We start from the raw sequence: 23815 nt of genomic DNA, 5'->3' as shown, positions 1-23815 counted from the left end.
AATGACAGTCCTGTACCACAAATCTGAGGTACTCCTGGTGAGGGGGGTAAATGGGGACATGCAGGTAAGCATCCTTGATGTCCAGTGATACCATGAAATCCCCTTCGTCCAAGCTTGCAATAACCGCCCTGAGCGATTCCATTTTGAACTTGAACCTTCGTATATAAGTGTTCAAGGATTTCAAATTTAAGATGGGTCTCACCGAACCGTCCGGTTTCGGTACCACAAACATTGTGGAATAGTAACCCCGTCCCTGTTGAAGGAGGGGTACCTTGACTATCACCTGCTGCGAATACAGCTTGTGAATTGCCTCCAGCACTGCCTCCCTGTCCGAGGGAGCCGTCGGCAAGGCAGATTTGAGGAAACGGCGAGGGGGAGACGTCTCGAATTCCAGCTTGTACCCCTGAGATACTACCTGTAGAATCCAGGGATCCACCCGTGAGCGAGCCCACTGGTCGCTGAAGTTCTTGAGACGGGCCCCCACCGTACCTGGCTCCGCCTGTGGAGCCCCAGCGTCATGCGGTGGACTTAGAGGAAGCGGGGGGAGGACTTTTGTTCCTGGGAACTGGCTGTATGCTGCAGCTTTTTCCCCTTACCTCTGCCTCTGGGCAGAAAGGACGCGCCTTTAACCCGCTTACCTTTCTGGGGCCGAAAGGACTGTACCTGATAATACGGTGCTTTCTTTGGCTGTGACGGAACATGGGGTAAAAATGCTGATTTCCCAGCTGTAGCTGTGGAAACGAGGTCCGAGAGACCATCCCCAAACAACTCCTCACCCTTGTAAGGCAAAACTTCCATGTGCCTTTTAGAATCAGCATCACCTGTCCACTGCCGAGTCCACAATCCTCTCCTGGCAGAAATGGACATTGCGTTTATTTTAGATGCCAGCCGGCAAATATCCCTCTCTGCATCTCTCATGTATAAGACTGCGTCTTTAATGTGCTCTACGGTTAGCAATATAGAGTCCCTGTCTAAGGTATCAATGTTTTCTGACAGGGAATCTGACCACGCAGCTGCAGCACTGCACATCCATGCAGAAGCAATAGCTGGTCTCAGTATAATGCCTGAGTGTGTATATGCAGACTTCAGGATAGCCTCCTGCTTTCTATCTGCAGGTTCCTTTAAGGCGGCCATGTCCGGAGACGGTAGTGCCACCTTCTTTGACAGACGTGGGAGCGCTTTATCCACCCTAGGGGATGTCTCCCAACGTGACCTGTCCTCTGGCGGGAAAGGGTACGCCATTAGTAACTTTTTAGAAATTACCAGTTTCTTATCGGGGGAAGCCCACGCTTCTTCACACACTTCATTTAATTCATCAGAAGGGGGAAAAACCACTGGTAGTTTTTTCTCCCCAAACATAATACCCTTTTTTGTGGTACCTGGGGTAATATCAGAAATATGCAACACATTTTTCATTGCCGTAATCATGTAACGGGTGGCTCTTTTGGAATGTACACTAGTCTCATCATCGTCGACACTGGAGTCGGTATCCGTGTCGACATCTGTGTCTGCCATCTGAGGTAGCGGGAGTTTTAGAGCCCCTGATGGCTTTTGAGACGTCTGGGCAGGCACGGGCTGAGAAGCCAGCTGTCCCACATCTGCTATGTCGTCAAACCTTTTATGTAAGGAGTTGACACTGTCGCGTAATTCCTTCCACATAACCATCCACTCAGGTGTCGACCCCGCAGGGGGTGACATCACATTTATCGGCACCTGCTCCGCCTCCACATAAGCCTCCTCATCAAACATGTCGACACAGCCGTACCGACACACCGCACACACACAGGGAATGCTCTGACTGAGGACAGGACCCCACAAAGTCCTTTGGGGAGACAGAGAGAGAGTATGCCAGCACACACCAGAGCGCTATATATATATATATATATAGGGATTCACACTACCCACAGTGATTTTTCCCCTATAGCTGCTGATATTACACAGATTGCGCCTAAATTTAGTGCTCCCCCTCTCTTTTTTACCCTATGTAGTCTGGAAACTGCAGGGGAGAGCCTGGGGAGCGTCCTTCCAGCGGAGCTGTGAGGGAAAGTGGCGCCTAGTGTGCTGAGGGAGATAGCCCCGCCCCTTTTCCGGCGGACTTCTCCCGCTTTTTTATGGAATATATGGTAGGGGATTTTACACATATATAGTCTTAATGACTATATTATGTGTTATTTTGCCAGTAAGGTACTTTTATTGCAGCCCCAGGGCGCCCCCCCCGCCCAGCACCCATCAGTGACCGGAGTGTGTGGTGTGCATGGGGAGCAATGGCGCACAGCTGCAGTGCTGTGCGCTACCTTAATGAAGGCCGAAGTCTTCTGCCGCCGATTTTCAGGAACATCTTCTTGCTTCTGGCTCTGTAAGGGGAACGGCGGCGCGGCTCCGGGACCGGAAGACCGAGGCTGGGCCTGTGTTCGATCCCTCTGGAGCTAATGGTGTCCAGTAGCCTAAGAAGCCCAAGCTAGCTGCAAGCAGGTAGGTCCGCTTCTCTCCCCTAAGTCCCTCGTAGCAGTGAGTCTGTTGCCAGCAGATCTCACTGAAAATAAAAAACCTAAATATAACTTTCTTTTCTAAGAGCTCAGGAGAGCCCCTAGTGTGCATCCAGCTGGGCCGGGCACAAAATTCTAACTGAGGTCTGGAGGAGGGTCATAGAGGGAGGAGCCAGTGCACACCAGGTAGTCCTAAAGCTTTCTTTAGTTGTGCCCAGTCTCCTGCGGAGCCGCTATTCCCCATGGTCCTTACAGAGTTCCCAGCATCCACTTAGGACGTTAGAGAAATTGGAGGGAACAGATGTGCCAGCTGAAACCTCCATTCTACTGACAGTGCGTCTACAAGGACCGCTCCTGGGTCCCTTGTTCTCGATCCGTACCTTGGAACTTTGTTGTTTAGACGAGACGCCATGAGATCTCTCTCTGGTAGACCCCTTCTGTTCACCAGTGTCTGAAACACTTCTGGGTGTAATGCCCATTCGGTTTCCTGAATGGTGTGTCGACTGAGAAAATCCGCTTCCCAGTTCAGTACACCGGGACAAATACTGCTGACAATGCTGGGAGATGGAGTTCTGCCCATCTTAGAATGGGAGCTACTTCCTCCATCAGTCTCTTGCTGTGAGTTCCTCCTTGATGATTGAGGTACGCTACTGCCGTCGCATTGTCTGAGCGAATCTGGACTGGTCTTCCTTGCAGACTGTCCTTTGCCTAAACTAGAGCCAAGTAAATGGCCCTTATTTCTAACAGATTTATTGGCAGGCGACTTTCCCTTGCGGTCCATTTTCCCTGGAACCACAGGCTTCCGAGTACCACACCCCAGCCTTGCAGGCTGTCATCTGTTGTCAGGACTTGCCATTCTTTTATCCAAAAGGGTCTCCCCTTGTTTAAATGGTCTGTCTGTAGCCACCACGCTAGACACCTTTTTACGTTTACTGGAAACTTTATCATCTGCTTTTTTATCGTCTGATGATCCCCATTCCATTTGGTCAGAATATGGTGCTGCAATGGTCTGGAGTGGAATTGCGCAAATTCCACCATGTCGAAGGTTGATACCATCAGACCTAACAGTTGCATTGCTCCATGGACTGACATTGTCTGGGAGTGCAACGCTTCCTGAGCCATGACTTGCACCTTGACTATCTTTTTCTCTAGTAAGAGAACTTTCTGTAGGTCTGAATCCAATATGGCCCCCAAATGAACCATCCGCTGTGACGGATTCAGGGACGACTTTTCCCAATTTATGAGCCACCCGTGTCTCTGTAAAACTATCGTCTGTTGAAGATGGCTCAACAGTAAATCTTGCGATTGTGCTAAGATTAACAGGTTGTCGAGGTATGGGAACATTCTTATCCCCTGTTTGCGCAGACAAGCTGCCATAACCACCATGATCTTGGTAAACACCCTGGGTGCTGTTGCTAGCCCAAAGGGCAAGGCTTGGAACTGAAAATGTTCCTGGAGGATGGCAAACCTGAGGTAACACTGATGCGACAGTGCTATAGGCACATGTAGGTTAGCATTCCGTACAACCAGAGATACCATGTAATCTCACGGTTCCAGAGCCAACATTATGGAGCGTAGCATCTCCATGTGGAACTTCGGGATCCAAATGTATTTGTTCAACAATTTCAGATTGAGAATTGGTCGTTATGACCCATTTGGCTTCTGTATTAGAAATAGATTGGAGTAAAACCCCTGTCTCCTTTGTGATGGAGGTACTGGGACAATCACACCTGACTGCAGTAATTTTTGGACTGCTTCTTGCAGGGCATTCTCGACTCTATACGAGACGGGCTGGTGCAAAAAAATCTTTGAGGAAGCTGCCTCCTGAATGGGAACCCATACCCCTGAGATACTACCTTCTGCACCCAAGCATCTGCTGTTGACTGTTGCCATATGTGTGCAAAATGAAGGAGTCGGCCCCCAACCCTGGAATCCTCCAGGCGGAGGCCAGTCTCTTCAGGCTGACTGTTTCTGTTCAGGCTTGGAAGCTGGCTTTTTGCTAGCCCACTGCTTCCTACTCCTGGATTTAAACTGGGGTTGCTTAGGCTCCTCTTTAGCTTTCGCTTTGCCAACGAAATGAGCGAAATTTTAAACCCTTAGACTTAGGGTTATAGGTAGCCGGAAATCTGACCTTCTTTGATTCAGCCTCTGATTCTAGGATATCCGATAAAGGTTTTCCAAATAATATATTACCAACGAAAGGCAATGCTTCCAATTCTTTCTTGGATTCCGCATCTGCCTTCCAGGTACGTAGCCAAACTGCTCTGCGAGCGACTACTGTCAAGGCTGAAGCTTTAGAAGCAACTGTACCTACATCAATTGCTGCTTCTTCCAAGTACTTGGCAGATTGTCTTAAACGGCAAAAACGATCCTCTTGCTCCCTAGTAGGAGAAGGGATGTCATTCTCTAGTTCCTCTATCCATTCGCCCATTGCCTTTGCTACCCAGGCCGAAGCCATAGCAGGTCTTACCACTGCTCCTACTAGAGAAAATATATTTTTCAAAAGGCTATCTACCCTTCTGTCTGTGACATCATTTAGTGAGGTAGATGACAGTGGTAAAGCAGATTTATGCACGAGTCGCAGAACATGTGCATCTACTTTTGGAGGAACTTCTCTTTTCGAACAATCCACAGCTGGAAATGGATAATAAGAATCCCATCTTTTAGGAATCTTTTACTTTTTACTGGGCTCCGCCCAAGACTCAACCATCATTTCCGTCAGCTCATCTAACGCTGGGAATTCAGCTTTCACTGATTTTGTTCGTTTAAATACAGGTGCTTTAGCTTTTAACACTGTCTTGGCTGGCTCTTCCAAAGAGAGAACAGCCTTCACAGCATTAATAAGTTCAGCTACATCTTCTGAACTAAAACTCTGCGACTGATCATCATACGGAGTATTCGAATCTACTGTATCATCATCAGTTGTATCATCTTGTGTAGTCTGCCACATAGACGTATCTGTCTTAGTCTTACCTGTCCCTTGGTTACTTGTAGAGGCTACTGGAACCAAGCCGTAGGAAGGGAGCTGCATGTATGGGTTAATAGTGTAACCTAACATTTTGGGTGGTGCTACCGGAGTTAACCTGTCCGCTATAGAAGATAGAGTCTTTGCGAACATATTCCATGGTGGCTCTGTTGGTGGTTGAACCAACTCCTGTTTTTTACTTCGCTGAAAAGCGAAACAGTTTGCACACAAACCCTCATAAGTGACCAATTGATTCATATCAATTACCCCTGACTTACAAGAGAAGCATGTTAGGGCTGTAGGAGTGCTTGATAAATTCTCCTCGTCACTTTTGCCGCTCACAGATATGGTAATAATCTGTTATTGACTACACATTTTGTGACTGAAAATCACCCTATATGTAAATATATAGAGGGGAGATCAATCTGACCACAGTGCACCTGATTTGAGGGTCAGAACAGGACTGACATTACACAGAAAAGTCAGCACACATACTAGCAGTCAGTCACATGTTAAAGCATTAGACATTGTCATATGAGAATACAACCTCCATAACAACTTATAAATAAGTAGGAAAATTGTACTTCTGTTTTTAACTTGTTCTTTTTTTCAACATAACATGCAGAAAACACAGTAATATACAGGTCTCGTATGCAATAGGTACTAAAAATTAACAATTAATACTAAGTAGAGAGAATTTTTAGTACTGTATACCCTGCCTCCAGAGAGCGGGATACAGGGAGACTCACCACACTTCCATATCCAAGCAAATGCGCTCATAAGACGCTGAGTGGATTCAGACGCTACTGATGTACACTACCGCTCCTGATAACGGACACAGGCGCTCACTGGCGGACACGGACGCTCAGCGACTTCCACGTGTATGCAGACGCTAAGGCCTGCGACTCGGTCTAGGAGGGATCTCTAGTGTACACAACCGCAGCGTCTAAGCTGCGACCGAGTACCCTCGTGGTAGCGTCTGAGCCGGAAGTGAGGTCATTTAGTTCATGAAACGAGAGACGCGCGGAAACTGGCCATGAACTCGGAGGAGGGGCGGCCAGGAGAGCGTCTAAATCCCCCTGTTGACTTAAACTCCAAGGATCGCGGCCTCTACCTAGTCCTGGCACCTATGATCCCCAGAGCGTAGCGCTGTCGCACTCGAGATGTTCGGCGCATCAACACACTGTAGTCTCCACCAAATCAGTGTAGCTGTGTCCTGACCCCTCTAGTAAGAGGAAGTCCATAGACTCACCGCCTCCCCATGCTCCGGCCACAGCCTGGTTATGTCTGCTGGACCAGCTAGAATATCCGACATAGACGCCCGTCGAGACAGCACTAATACCCGAAGGTAAGCGTTGTTGCGACCCGGTGGGGTGTTGTTGGAGCGAATCTTTCTAGTAAGGATCGCGGCCTCTACCTAGTCCTGGCGCCTATGATCCCCAGAGCGTAGCGCTGTCGCACTCGAGATGTTCGGCGCATCAACACACTGTAGTCTCCACCAAATCAGTGTAGCTGTGTCCTGACCCCTCTAGTAAGAGGAAGTCCATAGACTCACCGTCTCCCCATGCTCCGGCCACAGCCTGGTTATGTCTGCTGGACCAGCTAGAATATCCGACATAGACGCCCGTCGAGACAGCACTAATACCCGAAGGTAAGCGTTGTTGCGACCCGGTGGGGGGGGTGTTGGAGCGAATCTTTCTAGTATGCGTTTAAGACGCTGTTAAGAGAAGTCGCTCAAAAAAATATAGTAAGTCTATAAAAATCAAATAATAAAAGCTTGAGGCTGCTTTCTCAGCAGCCCTGTGACCATGCGGCTTCCTGCCGCACCAAGCAAAAAAACGGATTTGACCGAGTCAGTGGCCGGGACTATATGGTGAAGGCCCCGATGCACCCTGGGAGGCCAGAAAGCTCGTGACCGTGCTGGTGCCATTTCCGCTGTCGCTCAACCATATCCCAATGTTATCCTGTGGACCCAGCCAGAGAAAAAAAAAAAGAAATATATATATATATATATATATATAATTATTTTTGTCGGATTTGTCCGTTCCCGACAATGCCAACCCGACTTTATAAAGTCTGATTGACATTGTCGGAAATGGGGCTAAAACCTGTCGGATTTGTCCGCTTTTCCGAGAAAACACGCGGTTCCGCAGCTATCCCGCCGATCCACGTGTTTTCCGACTTGTGGATTGAACTTCCGACCCTTCCGACCTAAAAAAGTCGGAAACTGACGTATTTCTGACGAGAAGGCAGTTGCAATTGAATACACTATATTTTATTTATATATATATATATATATATATATATATATATATATATATATATATATATATATATAAATATATAATTTTTATTTTTTTGCAGGAAAATATTAACAAAAACTTTTTTTTTTTAAAGGAGGGGTACTCGCACTTTAAATTACATATTTAAGGAGCTAAACCCCCCCCCTTCCCGAAAAAAACAGCATAATACTGTTTAGCTGAATACAAACAAGTTTGTGAATTGAACTAACCCTATACAGTGTTAAATCAGGCCTTTTGTGTCTTTATTCCCTCACAAGCTCCATTCAGTGGGGTCAATTCAATTGGCTGCAAGTTAGCGCGGCAGCACTTTACACCAGGCCAAATTTGCACAAAACTGTTCGCCACCCCATAGAGGTCCAAACAGTTTTGTGCGCATTGGGGCTGATATGCAACCACGATGGGTGTGAGATCGGGTGCCGTTGCCGGCGTTTAAACACCAATGCAACGGCACCTCACACCCTTCGAAGGTAATTGGATCGACCCCAGTGGCTTTATTTACCAGTATGACCTCCACTAGAGTCATGAAGTAAAAATTTTATAACGTACTTAAAATTTAAAAAAAACACATTACAATTCCATATGAAGTGAAGGAGCCAATAGCGTGGGCTGATATATAAGAACAAAAAATCGGGTGTAAATAGCCAAGAATAGGATAACTGGTGTCCAGTTCTATAGCATATTGCTTTCTTCCCTCACCAACGCATTTCGATGTGCCAAGTCTTTGTCAAGGTGTAAATGACATGCTCATCTTATGTCCTTATATACCCAAATGTACATTACCCCTCCCATTAATGGGCGGGCTGAGCAATTATGATAAATGCCTGAATAAATCATATAAACAAGCCCTCTGGCTCCCAATGCAATATACAAACAATATATACAAATGTTACAGGAAATGCTTTAAAAAAATAAAATTAAAAAAAGTCTTTAAATTACATAAAAACGCTAGGTGTTCTGGCTGAGGACCGCAGCGTGGTTCCACCGGAAGTACATTGTAACATCATTCAGATTCCTGTAGCCTCCGCGAAACTACCTAGTTCCGAAGGACCAGGTCATGCATGCATACAAGCAGCCAGCATGGCAGAGTGTTCCTCCGGCCACGACTGCCCATTAACAGTGTCCCGTGGAACACATGCGCTATCTAAAAGATAGTGCTTAAAGTGAGCCGGTATACAACATTATGACCTACCACCACTTTTCTAGAACTTACAAATGTGGTAATTCATTGCCGGAAACAAATGGAGCTTTAAAGTAGAAGCCACAATGAGCAAATGTTTTTCATAAGGCTCAGTGCATTTTGCTCTTTATGAAAATGTCTGTCACCATGCAATAACAGCAGACGGGGCTCGTTTAAGGCCTCAGGATGCCACACACAAACAAGTCACAGCCTGCTAACTGCAATCCAGTACCACAAGAAGTAAAGATACTAAATGGGAAGCTTGTGGGGTTGTTAATCGATGATGCCGTCAGCCATATACAAGTAGGGGATACCTAAACATACAACCGTCCCTCCTCTGTCAATAGGGTATGTGAAGAAAAGATAAGCTGCTTGAATGCCAAGGATTGTCTAGCAGCATTCTAAGCAAGGAACTCCTTATGCACAAACTGGGATCCTCTGGTCTCAATCAAAATCAAACTTATGACTAAGTTAGTGCATCTCTGTGCAATTGTGACATTGAAAATCAACCTTACCAGGGAATTTCTGAGGCTCTTAAGAGGCCTTTCTAAGTGTTAGAAATTGCATTGCAAACACGTCTCCTAATCTCTTTCCAGCCATATGTGATGTGCCTTCCGTGTGTATGTGGGATATGGTAGAGGCAGTGGACACAAAGGACAGCACTTTATAGATATTTGTAACGTACTCAATAGTGTTGAAAAGAATCTAAAAAAATGGGGTTAAAATGAATGTAAAACCAAACTCCCTAAAGCTTAGCGTCTATGCACCCTGTGAAGTTACATTCACTTCAGTCACATTTACTATACCCACACGTCTAAATTTCCACTTTAACCACTGAGTAGAGAACACATTAATAGATCCGTTTTGAATCGTCAGTTAGCAATAACAGCCTACAGTTTCTTAAAGTACTTACAATTAGTTCATTATCAACCACCTTAAACCAAATCCAGTCTGGATGAGGGTATCCTACACATTTACAATATAAAAGTGCCTCTTGTCCTTCATTCTTGTTTTCACTCTTTTTGTGTCCGGTGATTTCTGGAACAGCTGCAAGACAAAGTGATGACTTGTAACAGATAGGCAGCCAGGTTCTCTGCCCTAACAACTGTAATTCCAAATGGCTCTGAGGATTAAACAGAAACTTGGACCTCTTAGCTTCTCCATGCTCAATTTTAATAGTTTAGTTTAGTAATACATACTGAACTGTAAATTTTCTATATAGCAAGCGACCTAGTAATTATTAGAATTTGAGTGCTTTGTGGCAAAAGCAATATATATATATATATATATATATATATATCTATCCTTTTCAGAGTCCATGCAAAATAGGTCTTTCTGCTCTTAAAACGTAAAAATATTATTTGTTCATGGGTACCACATTCATTGTTATACCAGCATATAATGTACTTGTTACAGCCTAGATATGAAATCAAAGCTATTGTTTTCATTACCACTAAATCGTACTTTACATACGGGAAAATGGCAGTTCACAGATAAAATTTCAGCTCAGTCACTGACAACTGCATGAAATATTCTGACATTAAATATAAGAAGTAAACTAGCTATTGCCTTGTGACTGATCTCTTACCTTTCACCTCAATGGTAGCATTGACAGGTGGAGAACTAGAGAAGGTAAATACACACAAATATTCTCCAGAATCTTCAGCTTTTGGTTTTGGAATCCTACGATCAAAACATAGAAGAAAAAAGAAAAAAGAAAAAGATGGAAAAATGATTAAAAGCAACAAAGATGCCATTCGGATCAATAGGAGATTTCAGTTTATAAGCATAGACATTAGCATTATTTACAAGTAGAAGAAATTTGCTAGGATGAATTAATACTCATTCCTGCCCAAAGTGTGTCTCCCAGGGAGATGACATATTTTATTGCTTATAGGACAGATTCCCAATTAAAACGTCTTTGGTTCGAATGTGGGGTGACTGGTGCTGTGATCCTGGACTGTGCTGGTATAGTGCTATTCATGGAGGTGTCCTGGTACATTGCAGTGGTGAGTGTGCAGTGGCCATTTTGGGACTCACTAGCTGCTAGGCTGTATTCTGAACTGCTGTGACCATACTCTCCACTGATGCTCAGTATCTAGAGGCACTTAATCTATTCAGAAGTAGTGCTTTTCTTGTTTTGTGGGACAGTGACATTTGTTATGGGGAAGACTGGACATGCTTCTGGTGCTACGGCCAGATAAAGTTATCTGTTCACCCCAGGCGCCTCTGCCAGTGGATCACCTTGTCAATGCTCCTCCCTCAACCCTGCAATCATCGGGTGGCACAGCTCAGGATGATCTTTCTTAATCCATGCAAACATTTTTACAAGCCATCACTTCATCGGAGCAGCGTGTTACAGATAACATTGGGCAACTCCAGGTAGATTTTTCCTTACTCTGCTATTATATTCAGAAAATTTGCGAGAGGGTTGGTGAAGCTGAGCATTGCATTTTGGATCTTAAGGATCTAACGTTGCTAATGAAAGACACCGCCATGGATCTCTCATCCCAGATGGCAGCGGTTAAATCCAACTTACACAACATGGAAGGGTGACCCAAGAAGTTAATATACGCCTTGTGGACCTCCCTGAGCTGTTTGAGGGTTCTGTTACAGAGAAATTCTTGGAGGACTGGTTTATTCAGTTATTACCGGAGAAACGTTTAGTCTGCAGTTTGCAGTGGAATGAGCTCAATCTCCCCTCACAAACCCCTCCTTCTGGTGCTAGTCTCCTGCATTTTAGGTACCGTGATGCAGTTTTTCATCTAGCCTGTCTCCAGGGTCCACTCAAGTAGGACAGCCAATGTGTCTGTATCTGGACTATGCTTTGGGATGTACAAAAATCACACTTCCAATTTTTACAGATTAAAAGGAAACTCCGGGATCATAAGATTCAATACTCTATGGCTTTTTCTAGCTCATCTTTGGGTGGTCGATGAAGGTTCTACCCACTTCCTTCATAGTCCACGTGATGCAGATGACTGGTTGGAGAGTCAACGTCATGCTCCTCATTACAGTTATCCTCGCTCACCTGCAATACTAATCTAATACATATGTATCTTGTTTACTATAACCATACTGTGCCTTTTCACTTTCTGCCTTAGGGGTATAATAGATGCACTCCCTTTCTTTTGGTTTGTTATTCCACCATGACATACTTCAATATTGCGGGAGTACCATGTTGAGAATAGCTTGGGTTTTTATTTTTATTTTAAGCCTACACAGTTTATTTTGATTGTACCTGTATTCTAGTTTTTTATAATTATTTTTTATTATTATATTATTTTTATGGATCCAGGTATACCACGGTTTAGACGGCCATATGGGGTGGGTCAGTTTTATTTTAAGGTCATCTTTGCAGTTCCATTGTGTACATTTGCTGGTACTAATATGCTATGTTGGCTTGCTTTGTTGTATTGTTATCACTGATTCTCTTCTTGTGGGCACTTGTGTTGTTTGTACACTACTTTATTTCTCACTCGCATTGTTATGCCTTTATCCAATTAGTGTCTTTCTTATACTGTGACTGTTGGGTCTAACTACATAGGATGAAGGGCTTCATCTGCTTGGCTGGAATGTTAAGGGGGGTACATACGGAGATATCCGTGCTTAAAATCTAAGCAATCTGACTAGATTGCTTAGAACTTAAGCACAGATCTGTCGTGTGTATGCCCCCCGGCGATAGCGATGCGTGGCTATCGCCGGTGCTAGATTGAGCCTGCTCACTTCAGCGCTGTGTAAAGTGAGCACCCCCGTCCCCCCCGCTCTGCACACATTGCGCTGTGCTGAGCGGTCTGTGCTAGATTGTTCAGCACACATCTCTTTAGTGTGAACCCCCCTTGTGTTATCCCAAATAAAAAAAATAAAAAAAAAATGTTGATACTGTATGCCTTCTGAAACTCATTTGTTAAGTATTACAGTACTGGCTCTGAAAAAGCCATGGGTTGGGTGGTTATAGCATTCTTTCTGGTTGGGTGGTTATAGCATTCTTTTCTCCCATAACGCTAGGGGTGTTTCAGTCTGGTCAAAAAATAAATAAATAAATCACTTTTCACTTGGAGTATAGATAGATTCTCATGGACTGTTTATTTTTCTTACAGCCCATATCAATAATATTTTAACATTGTGGAAGTCTATTTCTCCTCCCTATAGCAATGAAGTTCAAGGAAAGTGACCTCATTTCTTACCTAGTCCCCCACCACCCAGGTTATTCTTTGGGGGGATTTTAATAATGTTATGGATTTGGGCCTAGACCGCTGGAGGGAATCTTCTACCACTGTATAATCATCTCATACGCCCTTTTCTAAACTGATCTCACGTCACCCTATAACGGCATAATTCTCTTGTGACTCTCCTACACTGCACTCTTTCTAGCATATCGAGCAGCTTGTGTAAGTTGTAGGGAGGTCATACAGGCACGTGGAGGCCACACACACTACTGAGCCTAATTTTGACTTGTTTTAAGGACATTACATCAAAGTTGGATCAGCCTGTAGTGTGTTTTTCACTTTAATATTGAGGGCAACTCCAAATCCTGACCTCCATGGGTTAATAAATTTGATTTCCATTGATAATTTGTGTGTGATTTTGTTGTCAGCACATTCAACTATGTAAAGAACAAAGTATTTACTAAGAATATTGCATTCATTCAGATCTAGGATGTGTTATTTTAGTGTTCCCTTTATTTTTTTGAGCAGTGTGTGTGTGTGTGTGTGTGTAGGTTATTATGCCTGACGACGGTTGAAATAAAATTACCGAAACGTTGCAAACTTATGATGGGCTGAGGACCCGTTCTTTGTTAAAGCCCTGAGAGTGCCGCTCAATTCTATTTGTTTATACAGTGTATAACTCTGCAAGAGAAGGCACCAGGTATTATATTCATTTAATCAGGAGTGCCGACCACTTGGACATCTATATATATATATATATATATATATATATATATATATATATATATATATATATATATATATATATATATATATCTATATCTATATATATATATATCTATATCTATATCTATATATATATATCTATATATATCTATCTATATATCTATATAGCTATATATCTATATATATATCTATATATCTATATAGCTATATATCTATATATATATCTATATATCTATATAGCTATATATCTATATATCTATCTATATATCTATATATCTATATATCTATATATATATCTATATATCTATATAGCTATATATCTATATACACTATATATATATATATATATATATATATATATATATATATATATATACACACATATATATATATATATATATATATATATATATATATATATATATATATATATATATATTTCCCCCCCCCCCCCCCCCCCCTTTTCTTCAAACATCGATCGGGAACATCGCGCCCAGCGGGGCTTTCATTTTGAAAGCCAGGACAGACTGCAGGTATACGGGGAAGGGGTCTGGGGGGGGGGGGGGCTTGGGAGGGTTCATTTACACTCCCCAGCGGCTGCCATTGTCTGCAGCCACTGGAGGGGGGGATCCTGCGTGCTGACCGATAAGCAGTGATCGGCCGCACGGCAATCAGTGGGGGAGAGTGCAGGGAGGCAGTCCCTCTGACAGCAGCAGCAGCAGAGGGAAGTTTATCTTCACTGCCACTGCTAACACACTGACTGGTCGCATCCCGTGCGACCAGGTCAGATAGAGCACTTGCAGGCATGGTCGCATCTGATGCAACCATGCCAGGCAAGTGGTTAAAGGTAGATAATTCTTCCGGGGCAAGATTCTGCTATCTTGTGTGATCATTTTAAGGCTTATGTACCCGACATGTTTATTAAAAGGGTGGCCAAGATTAAGACATTTAACAGATGGGAAGAAATGCGCCTTGAACAGCTTTGTTCCCAGTCAAGAGGACTGCTATATTTTGACTAAGAAGGTTTCTGACTGCACTTTGTGGCCGACGGCCCAGAAAGAGTGGTCAGATTACTTATTTGACAAATTTAAATGTAGATTTTTGTTTTCTGAACATTTGCAATATTCCCAGGCTGATGTGGGTGGTAGTTACTTGGTTTTCTGGCAACAGAGGACTCTATTTAGTAGGTCTGTCCCTGTTATATTTAATTCCCTGCTGGCTCCTTGTAATTCTAGGGCAGATATTGCAGAGGTCTTTCTACAGGGTGTGGTTCATCAAATCGACAGTGTCTAGGTCGACAATGTTTAGGTCGACCACTATAGGTCGACAGTCACTAGGTCGACATGGATGGAAGGTCGACAGGGTTTATAGGTCGACATGTGCTAGGTCGACAGGTCTAAAGGTCGACATGAGGATATTTTTTTTTTTTCGTGTTTTCTTCGTAGAGTGACCGGGATCCCAAATTAGTGCACCGATTCGCTCGCCATGCTTCGGGCATGGTGCCTTCGCTCCACTACCGCTTCACTCGGCACACTTCACCGTTCCAATCGTAGTCCACGTGGATCGTTAAGTATGAAAAAAGAAAAAAAAAATGTGAAAAACTCATGTCGACCTTTAGACCTGTCGACCTAGCACATGTCGACCTTCCATCCATGTCGACCTAGTGACTGTCGACCTAGACACTGTCGATCTTCAGACCGGATCCCCTTTCTATAATCCTGCAAAGAAACTGGTGCAGGCACTGTACAAGTCAGACACTGCATAAAGTCTTGCACAACTTTAACATTTATATTTGGAATTAGACAGCACTGTAAAACTTAAAAGAATATATTTAATTAAAATAAGATTTTACTTACCGATAAATCTATTTCTCGGAGTCCGTAGTGGATGCTGGGGTTCCTGAAAGGACCATGGGGAATAGCGGCTCCGCAGGAGACAGGGCACAAAAAGTAAAGCTTTTCCAGATCAGGTGGTGTGCACTGGCTCCTCCCCCTATGACCCTCCTCCAGACTCCAGTTAGGTACTGTGCCCGGACGAGCGTACACAATAAGGGAGGATTTTGAATCCCGGGTAAGACTCATACCAGCCACACCAATCACACCGTACAACTTGTGATCTAAACCCAGTTAACAGTATGATAACAGCGGAGCCTCTGAAAGATGGCTTCCTTCAACAATAACCCGAATTAGTTAACAATAACTATGTACAATTATTGCAGATAATCCGCACTTGGGATGGGCGCCCAGCATCCACTACGGACTCCGAGAAATAGATTTATCGGTAAGTAAAATCTTATTTTCTCTATCGTCCTAGTGGATGCTGGGGTTCCTGAAAGGACCATGGGGATTATACCAAAGCTCCCAAACGGGCGGGAGAGTGCGGATGACTCTGCAGCACCGAATGAGAGAACTCCAGGTCCTCCTTAGCCAGAGTATCAAATTTGTAAAATTTTACAAACGTGTTCTCCCCTGACCACGTAGCTGCTCGGCAAAGTTGTAATGCCGAGACCCCTCGGGCAGCCGCCCAAGATGAGCCCACCTTCCTTGTGGAGTGGGCCTTTACAGATTTAGGCTGTGGCAGGCCTGCCACAGAATGTGCAAGTTGGATTGTGCTACAGATCCAACGAGCAATCGTCTGCTTAGACGCAGGAGCACCCATCTTGTTGGGTGCATACAATATAAACAACGAGTCAGATTTTCTGACTCCAGCTGTCCTTGCAATATATATTTTTAATGCTCTGACAACGTCCAGTAACTTGGAGTCCTCCAAGTCACTTGTAGCCGCAGGCACTACAATAGGCTGGTTCAGATGAAATGCTGACACCACCTTAGGGAGAAAATGCGGACGAGTCCGCAGTTCTGCCCTGTCCGAAAGGAAAATCAGATATGGGCTTTTGTAAAATAAAGCTGCCAGTTCTGACACTCTCCTGGCCGAAGCCAGGGCTAGAAGCATGGTCACTTTCCATGTGAGATATTTCAAATCCACCTTCTTTAGTGGTTCAAACCAATGAGATTTTAGAAAGTCCAAAACCACATTGAGATCCCACGGTGCCACTGGAGGCACCACAGGAGGCTGTATATGTAGCACTCCCTTAACAAAGGTCTGGACTTCAGGGACTGAAGCCAATTCTTTTTGAAAGAAAATCGACAGGGCCGAAATTTGAACCTTAATAGATCCCAATTTGAGACCCATAGACAATCCTGATTGCAGGAAATGTAGGAATCGACCCAGTTGAAATTCCTCCGTCGGAGCACTCCGATCTTCGCACCACGCAACATATTTTCGCCAAATTCGGTGATAATGTTGCACGGTTACTTCCTTCCTTGCTTTAATCAAAGTAGGAATGACTTCTTCCGGCATGCCTTTTTCCTTTAGGATCCGGCGTTCAACCGCCATGCCGTCAAACGCAGCCGCGGTAAGTCTTGAAACAGACAGGGACCCTGCTGAAGCAAGTCCCTCCTTAGAGGTAGAGGCCACGGATCTTCCGTGATCATCTCTTGAAGTTCCGGGTACCAAGTCCTTCTTGGCCAATCCGGAACCACTAGTATCGTCCTTACGCCTCTTTGCCGTATAATTCTCAATACTTTTGGTATGAGAGGCAGAGGAGGAAACACATACACCGACTGGTACACCCAAGGCGTTACCAGCGCGTCCACAGCTATTGCCTGCGGATCTCTTGACCTGGCGCAATACCTGTCCAGTTTTTTGTTGAGGCGAGACGCCATCATGTCCACCATTGGTCTTTCCCAACGGGTTACCAGCAAGTGGAAGACTTCTGGATGAAGTCCCCACTCTCCCGGGTGAAGATCGTGTCTGCTGAGGAAGTCTGCTTCCCAGTTGTCCACTCCCGGGATGAACACTGCTGACAGTGCTATCACATGATTCTCTGCCCAGCGAAGAATCCTTGCAGCTTCTGCCATTGCACTCCTGCTTCTTGTGCCGCCCTGTCTGTTCACATGGGCGACTGCCGTGATGTTGTCCGACTGGATCAACACCGGTTTTCCCTGAAGCAGAGGTTCTGCCTGGCTTAGAGCATTGTATATTGCTCTTAGTTCCAGAATGTTTATGTGAAGAGACGTTTCCAGGCTCGTCCATACTCCCTGGAAGTTTCTTCCTTGTGTGACTGCTCCCCAGCCTCTCAGGCTGGCGTCCGTGGTCACCAGGATCCAATCCTGTATGCCGAATCTGCGGCCCTCCAATAGATGAGCACTCTGCAACCACCACAGAAGAGACACCCTTGTCCTTGGAGACAGGGTTATCCGCAGGTGCATCTGAAGATGCGACCCTGACCATTTGTCCAACAGATCCCTTTGGAAAATTCTTGCGTGGAATCTGCCGAATGGAATTGCTTCGTAAGAAGCCACCATTTTTCCCAGGACTCTTGTGCATTGATGTACAGACACCTTTCCTGGTTTTAGGAGGTTCCTGACAAGCTCGGATAACTCCTTGGCTTTTTCCTCCGGGAGAAAAACCTTTTTCTGAACCGTGTCCAGAATCATCCCTAGGAACAGCAGACGAGTTGTCGGCATTAACTGGGATTTTGGAATATTCAGAATCCACCCGTGCTGTTTTAGCACTTCTTGCGACAGTGCTAATCCCATCTCTAGCTGTTCTCTGGACCTTGCCCTTATTAGGAGATCGTCCAAGTATGGGATAATTAATATGCCTTTTCTTCGAAGAAGAATCATCATCTCGGCCATTACCTTTGTAAAGACCCGAGGTGCCGTGGACAATCCGAACGGCAGCGTCTGAAACTGATAGTGACAGTTTTGTACAACGAACCTGAGGTACCCCTGGTGTGAGGGGTAAATTGGAACGTGGAGATACGCATCCTTGATGTCCAAGGATACCATAAAGTCCCCCTCTTCCAGGTTCGCTATCACTGCTCTGAGTGACTCCATCTTGAACTTGAACTTCTTTATGTACAGGTTCAAGGACTTCAGATTTAGAATAGGCCTTACCGAGCCATCCGGCTTCGGTACCACAAAAAGAGTGGAATAATACCCCTTCCCTTGTTGTAGAAGAGGTACCTCGACTATCACCTGCTGAGAGTACAGCTTGTGAATGGCTTCCAAAACCGTCTCCCTTTCGGAGGGGGACGTTGGTAAAGCAGACTTCAGGAAACGGCGAGGTGGATCTGTCTCTAATTCCAACCTGTACCCCTGAGATATTATCTGCAGGATCCAGGGATCTACCTGCGAGTGAGCCCACTGCGCGCTGTAATTTTTGAGACGACCACCCACCGTCCCCGAGTCCGCTTGAGAAGCCCCAGCGTCATGCTGAGGCTTTTGTAGAAGCCGGGGAAGGCTTCTGTTCCTGGGAAGGAGCTGCCTGTTGCTGTCTCTTCCCTCGACCTCTGCCTCGTGGCAGATATGAATAGCCCTTTGCTCTCTTATTTTTAAAGGAACGAAAGGGCTGCGGTTGAAAAGTCGGTGCCTTTTTCTGTTGGGGAGTGACTTGAGGTAGAAAGGTGGATTTCCCGGCTGTAGCCGTGGCCACCAAATCTGATAGACCGACTCCAAATAACTCCTCCCCTTTATACGGCAAAACTTCCATATGTCGTTTTGAATCCGCATCGCCTGTCCACTGTCGCGTCCATAAAGCTCTTCTGGCCGAAATGGACATAGCACTTACCCGTGATGCCAGTGTGCAGATATCCCTCTGTGCATCACGCATATAAAGAAATGCATCCTTTATTTGTTCTAACGACAGTAAAATATTGTCCCTGTCCAGGGTATCAATATTTTCAATCAGGGACTCTGACCAAACTACCCCAGCACTGCACATCCAGGCAGTCGCTATAGCTGGTCGTAGTATAACACCTGCATGTGTGTATATACTTTTTTGGATATTTTCCATCCTCCTATCTGATGGATCTTTAAGTGCGGCCGTCTCAGGAGAGGGTAACGCCACTTGTTTAGATAAGCGTGTTAGCGCCTTGTCCACCCTAGGAGGTGTTTCCCAGCGCTCCCTAACCTCTGGCGGGAAAGGGTATAATGCCAATAATTTCTTTGAAATTATCAGCTTTTTATCAGGGGCAACCCACGCTTCATTACACACGTCATTTAATTCTTCTGATTCAGGAAAAACTATAGGTAGTTTTTTCACACCCCACATAATACCCTGTTTAGTGGTACCTGTAGTATCAGCTAAATGTAACGCCTCCTTCATTGCCAAAATCATATAACGTGTGGCCCTACTGGAAAATACGGTTGATTCGTCACCGTCACCACTGGTGTCAGTGCCTGTGTCTGGGTCTGTGTCGACCGACTGAGGCAAAGGGCGTTTCACAGCCCCTGACGGTGTTTGAGTCGCCTGGACAGGCACTAATTGATTGTCCGGCCGTCTCATGTCGTCAAACGACTGCTTTAGCGTGTTGACACTATCCCGTAGTTCCATAAATAAAGGCATCCATTCTGGTGTCGACTCCCTAGGGGGTGACATCCTCATATTTGGCAATTGCTCCGCCTCCACACCAATATCGTCCTCATACATGTCGACACACACGTACCGACACACAGCAGACACACAGGGAATGCTCCTAACGAAGACAGGACCCACTAGCCCTTTGGGGAGACAGAGGGAGAGTTTGCCAGCACACACCAAAAGCGCTATATATAACAGGGATAGCCTTATAATAAGTGCTCCCTTATAGCTGCTTTATATATATCAAAATATCGCCATAAATTTGCCCCCCCTCTCTGTTTTACCCTGTTTCTGTAGTGCAGTGCAGGGGAGAGACCTGGGAGCCGTCCTGACCAGCGGAGCTGTGAGAGGAAATGGCGCCGTGTGCTGAGGAGATAGGCCCCGCCCCTTTTCCGGCGGGCTCGTCTCCCGCTATTTAGTGAATCCAGGCAGGGGTTAAATATCTCCATATAGCCTCTGGGGGCTATATGTGAGGTATTTTTAGCCTTTATATAGGTTACATTTGCCTCCCAGGGCGCCCCCCCCCAGCGCCCTGCACCCTCAGTGACTGCGTGTGAAGTGTGCTGAGAGGAAAATGGCGCACAGCTGCAGTGCTGTGCGCTACCTTTAGAAGACTGCAGGAGTCTTCAGCCGCCGATTCTGGACCTCTTCTGACTTCAGCATCTGCAAGGGGGCCGGCGGCGCGGCTCCGGTGACCATCCAGGCTGTACCTGTGATCGTCCCTCTGGAGCTGATGTCCAGTAGCCAAGAAGCCAATCCATCCTGCACGCAGGTGAGTTCACTTCTTCTCCCCTCAGTCCCTCGTTGCAGTGATCCTGTTGCCAGCAGGACTCACTGTAAAATAAAAAACCTAAGCTAAACTTTTTCTAAGCAGCTCTTTAGGAGAGCCACCTAGATTGCACCCTTCTCGGCCGGGCACAAAAATCTAACTGGAGTCTGGAGGAGGGTCATAGGGGGAGGAGCCAGTGCACACCACCTGATCTGGAAAAGCTTTACTTTTTGTGCCCTGTCTCCTGCGGAGCCGCTATTCCCCATGGTCCTTTCAGGAACCCCAGCATCCACTAGGACGATAGAGAAATATTTTTTTCAATATTATAAAAACTATTAAATATTTTAAGAATAGCTTTTTTCAGTTTCACGTGTCAATCTTTTTGGTTTGACCAATGTTATGTACCATCTGCTCTATATCATCAGTCGCATATAACTGCAAGAACATAGGTAAATTAGCACCTAGTGTGAATGTGTGTGCACGTTGTAGGGAATATAGATTGTAAGTTACAGAGGGGCAGGGACTGACGTGAATGGCCAAATATTCTCTGTAAAGCGCTGCGGAATGTGTGCGCTATATAAATAACTGGTAATAAATAAATACATGTAGAATGAGCTACATATAACTATGAAAGGTATGGGTGTATTAGAACGTATCAGAATAGGAAAATGTTCAGGGTTTCCTGATGTGGCCGTTGCTTAGATACTGCAAGCTTAAAGGACAGATCAATAAGGACAAAAAAAAAAAAAAAGTACCCAAATCCAGTTGTTACCCTGACCGCTTTACCCAAGAGATTCCCAGAGATGTACGCCAGTGTCCGGTATAATTTCTACTGTGATCAGACACCATAATTTTCTTTTTTCTCTCTGTTCTTCCAATAGATTGGAGGCATCATGGGTTTGACTGCACAAGCTGAAATACAGCTTATATGGTCTACAATTCCAAATTTCTTTATTGGTGGCGCTGGATAGGAGATCAAGGGAAATGCAGTATCTTGTTGTACCTAGGGAGACCAATCCTGGGCCATTTTTTCAATCCCGGGATTCGGGATTGAAAAATGCTCAATCACGGGATTCCCGGGATTGTAGTAGGGATCAGTGTAAGGAGCAGGGAGAGTGGATTTGGAGGGCAGCAAGGGAGGGTGGGTGTAGGGAGGATGTAGGGAGCAGCACAGAAGAATGGATGTAAGGAGTAGGAAGGGAGGGTGGGTGTAGGGAGCAGGTAGGATGTAGGGAGCAGTGAGGGAGGGTGTAGTAGGTAACGATACTAAAGTATTACTATTAGGTGTGTAACAATTGTTATGGGCGCCAGTGAAAAAGTAAAAAAGGAACTAAAGAAATAGTATTAAAAATAAATAATAATAATAATAATAATAATAATAATAATAATGTCAGTGGCATCTGTGAAAAGAAAGGGTTTGTTCAATAAATGAGCCAAAAAACAGAAACACTACTTGTACAGCGCCTCACTAATAAATAAATTAAATCTAATAGACAACAATTGTAAACGTCTGAGACACCGCGCTTGCCGTGACCACTATGTGAGGAATGGATGGACAGACTAAAACAACAGAAATGGCTGCGCTGTGTGTCGGCAGTTGTATGAAAAGAGAGCAAACGTGTGATAAACAGATGTTATAATTTAATAAAGAAAATACGAATAAAGATTGACATTAAAACAATGCTAACACACCTATATACGACTCAGGTGATTATTGGCTAATTTAGCCATGAGAGAGTTCATATTCCACAGTTCAAGAGGAAAAGAGATTGAATATCGTGCAATTCCAAATAATTATCTCATAGACGTCACCGTGTAAATGGTTGTGAGCATATAATACCTCTTCCGAATGGGCTGGTGTAGAGTAGCCGAGCGTCCCCGGCTAAACAGTCCTGCGTTGCCCAGTGTACTGCACAGCGGAGAGGGAATCTGGATGCTGCCTGTTGATACACTCGCCGCAATGAAGAGGTGAACGGCAGCCTCCTGCAGCGTTAAAATAAGAATTTACATACCGATAATTCTATTTCTCGGAGTCCGTAGTGGATGCTGGGGTTCCTGAAAGGACCATGGGGAATAGCGGCTCCGCAGGAGACAGGGCACAAAAAGTAAAGCTTTTCCAGATCAGGTGGTGTGCACTGGCTCCTCCCCCTATGACCCTCCTCCAGACTCCAGTTAGGTACTGTGCCCGGACGAGCGTACACAATAAGGGAGGATTTTGAATCCCGGGTAAGACTCATACCAGCCACACCAATCACACCGTACAACTTGTGATCTAAACCCAGTTAACAGTATGATAACAGAAGAGCCTCTGAAAGATGGCTCCCTAAACAATAACCCGAATTAGTTAACAATAACTATGTACAAGTATTGCAGATAATCCGCACTTGGGATGGGCGCCCAGCATCCACTACGGACTCCGAGAAATAGAATTATCGGTAAGTAAATTCTTATTTTCTCTATCGTCCTAGTGGATGCTGGGGTTCCTGAAAGGACCATGGGGATTATACCAAAGCTCCCAAACGGGCGGGAGAGTGCGGATGACTCTGCAGCACCGAATGAGAGAACTCCAGGTCCTCCTTTGCCAGGGTATCAAATTTGTAGAATTTTACAAACGTGTTCTCCCCTGACCACGTAGCTGCTCGGCAAAGTTGTAATGCCGAGACCCCTCGGGCAGCCGCCCAAGATGAGCCCACCTTCCTTGTGGAGTGGGCCTTTACAGATTTAGGCTGTGGCAGGCCTGCCACAGAATGTGCAAGTTGAATTGTGTTACAAATCCAACGAGCAATCGACTGCT

General features: G+C 45.1%; 1 protein-coding gene across 2 annotated transcripts in view; it reads right to left on the bottom strand.

Annotated features, from left to right (window-relative positions):
- NPTN (neuroplastin) overlaps nucleotides 1–23815 on the bottom strand; it is a 225312-nt gene that overhangs the window by 113342 nt on the left and 88155 nt on the right. For both annotated transcript variants that reach the window (XM_063926468.1, XM_063926467.1), the window contains exons 4-5: nucleotides 10520–10614; nucleotides 9845–9978 (exon numbers count right to left, since the gene is read on the bottom strand). In XM_063926468.1, the coding sequence (XP_063782538.1) occupies nucleotides 9845–9978; nucleotides 10520–10614 (229 nt within the window). The remainder of the gene's footprint in view (nucleotides 1–9844; nucleotides 9979–10519; nucleotides 10615–23815) is intronic.

Source organism: Pseudophryne corroboree, chromosome 6 (genome assembly GCF_028390025.1).
Source record: "Pseudophryne corroboree isolate aPseCor3 chromosome 6, aPseCor3.hap2, whole genome shotgun sequence".
NCBI classification, from domain to species: domain Eukaryota; kingdom Metazoa; phylum Chordata; class Amphibia; order Anura; family Myobatrachidae; genus Pseudophryne; species Pseudophryne corroboree.
Note: the sequence above shows the minus strand (reverse complement) of the source record. Positions and strands in the feature narration are given on the sequence as shown.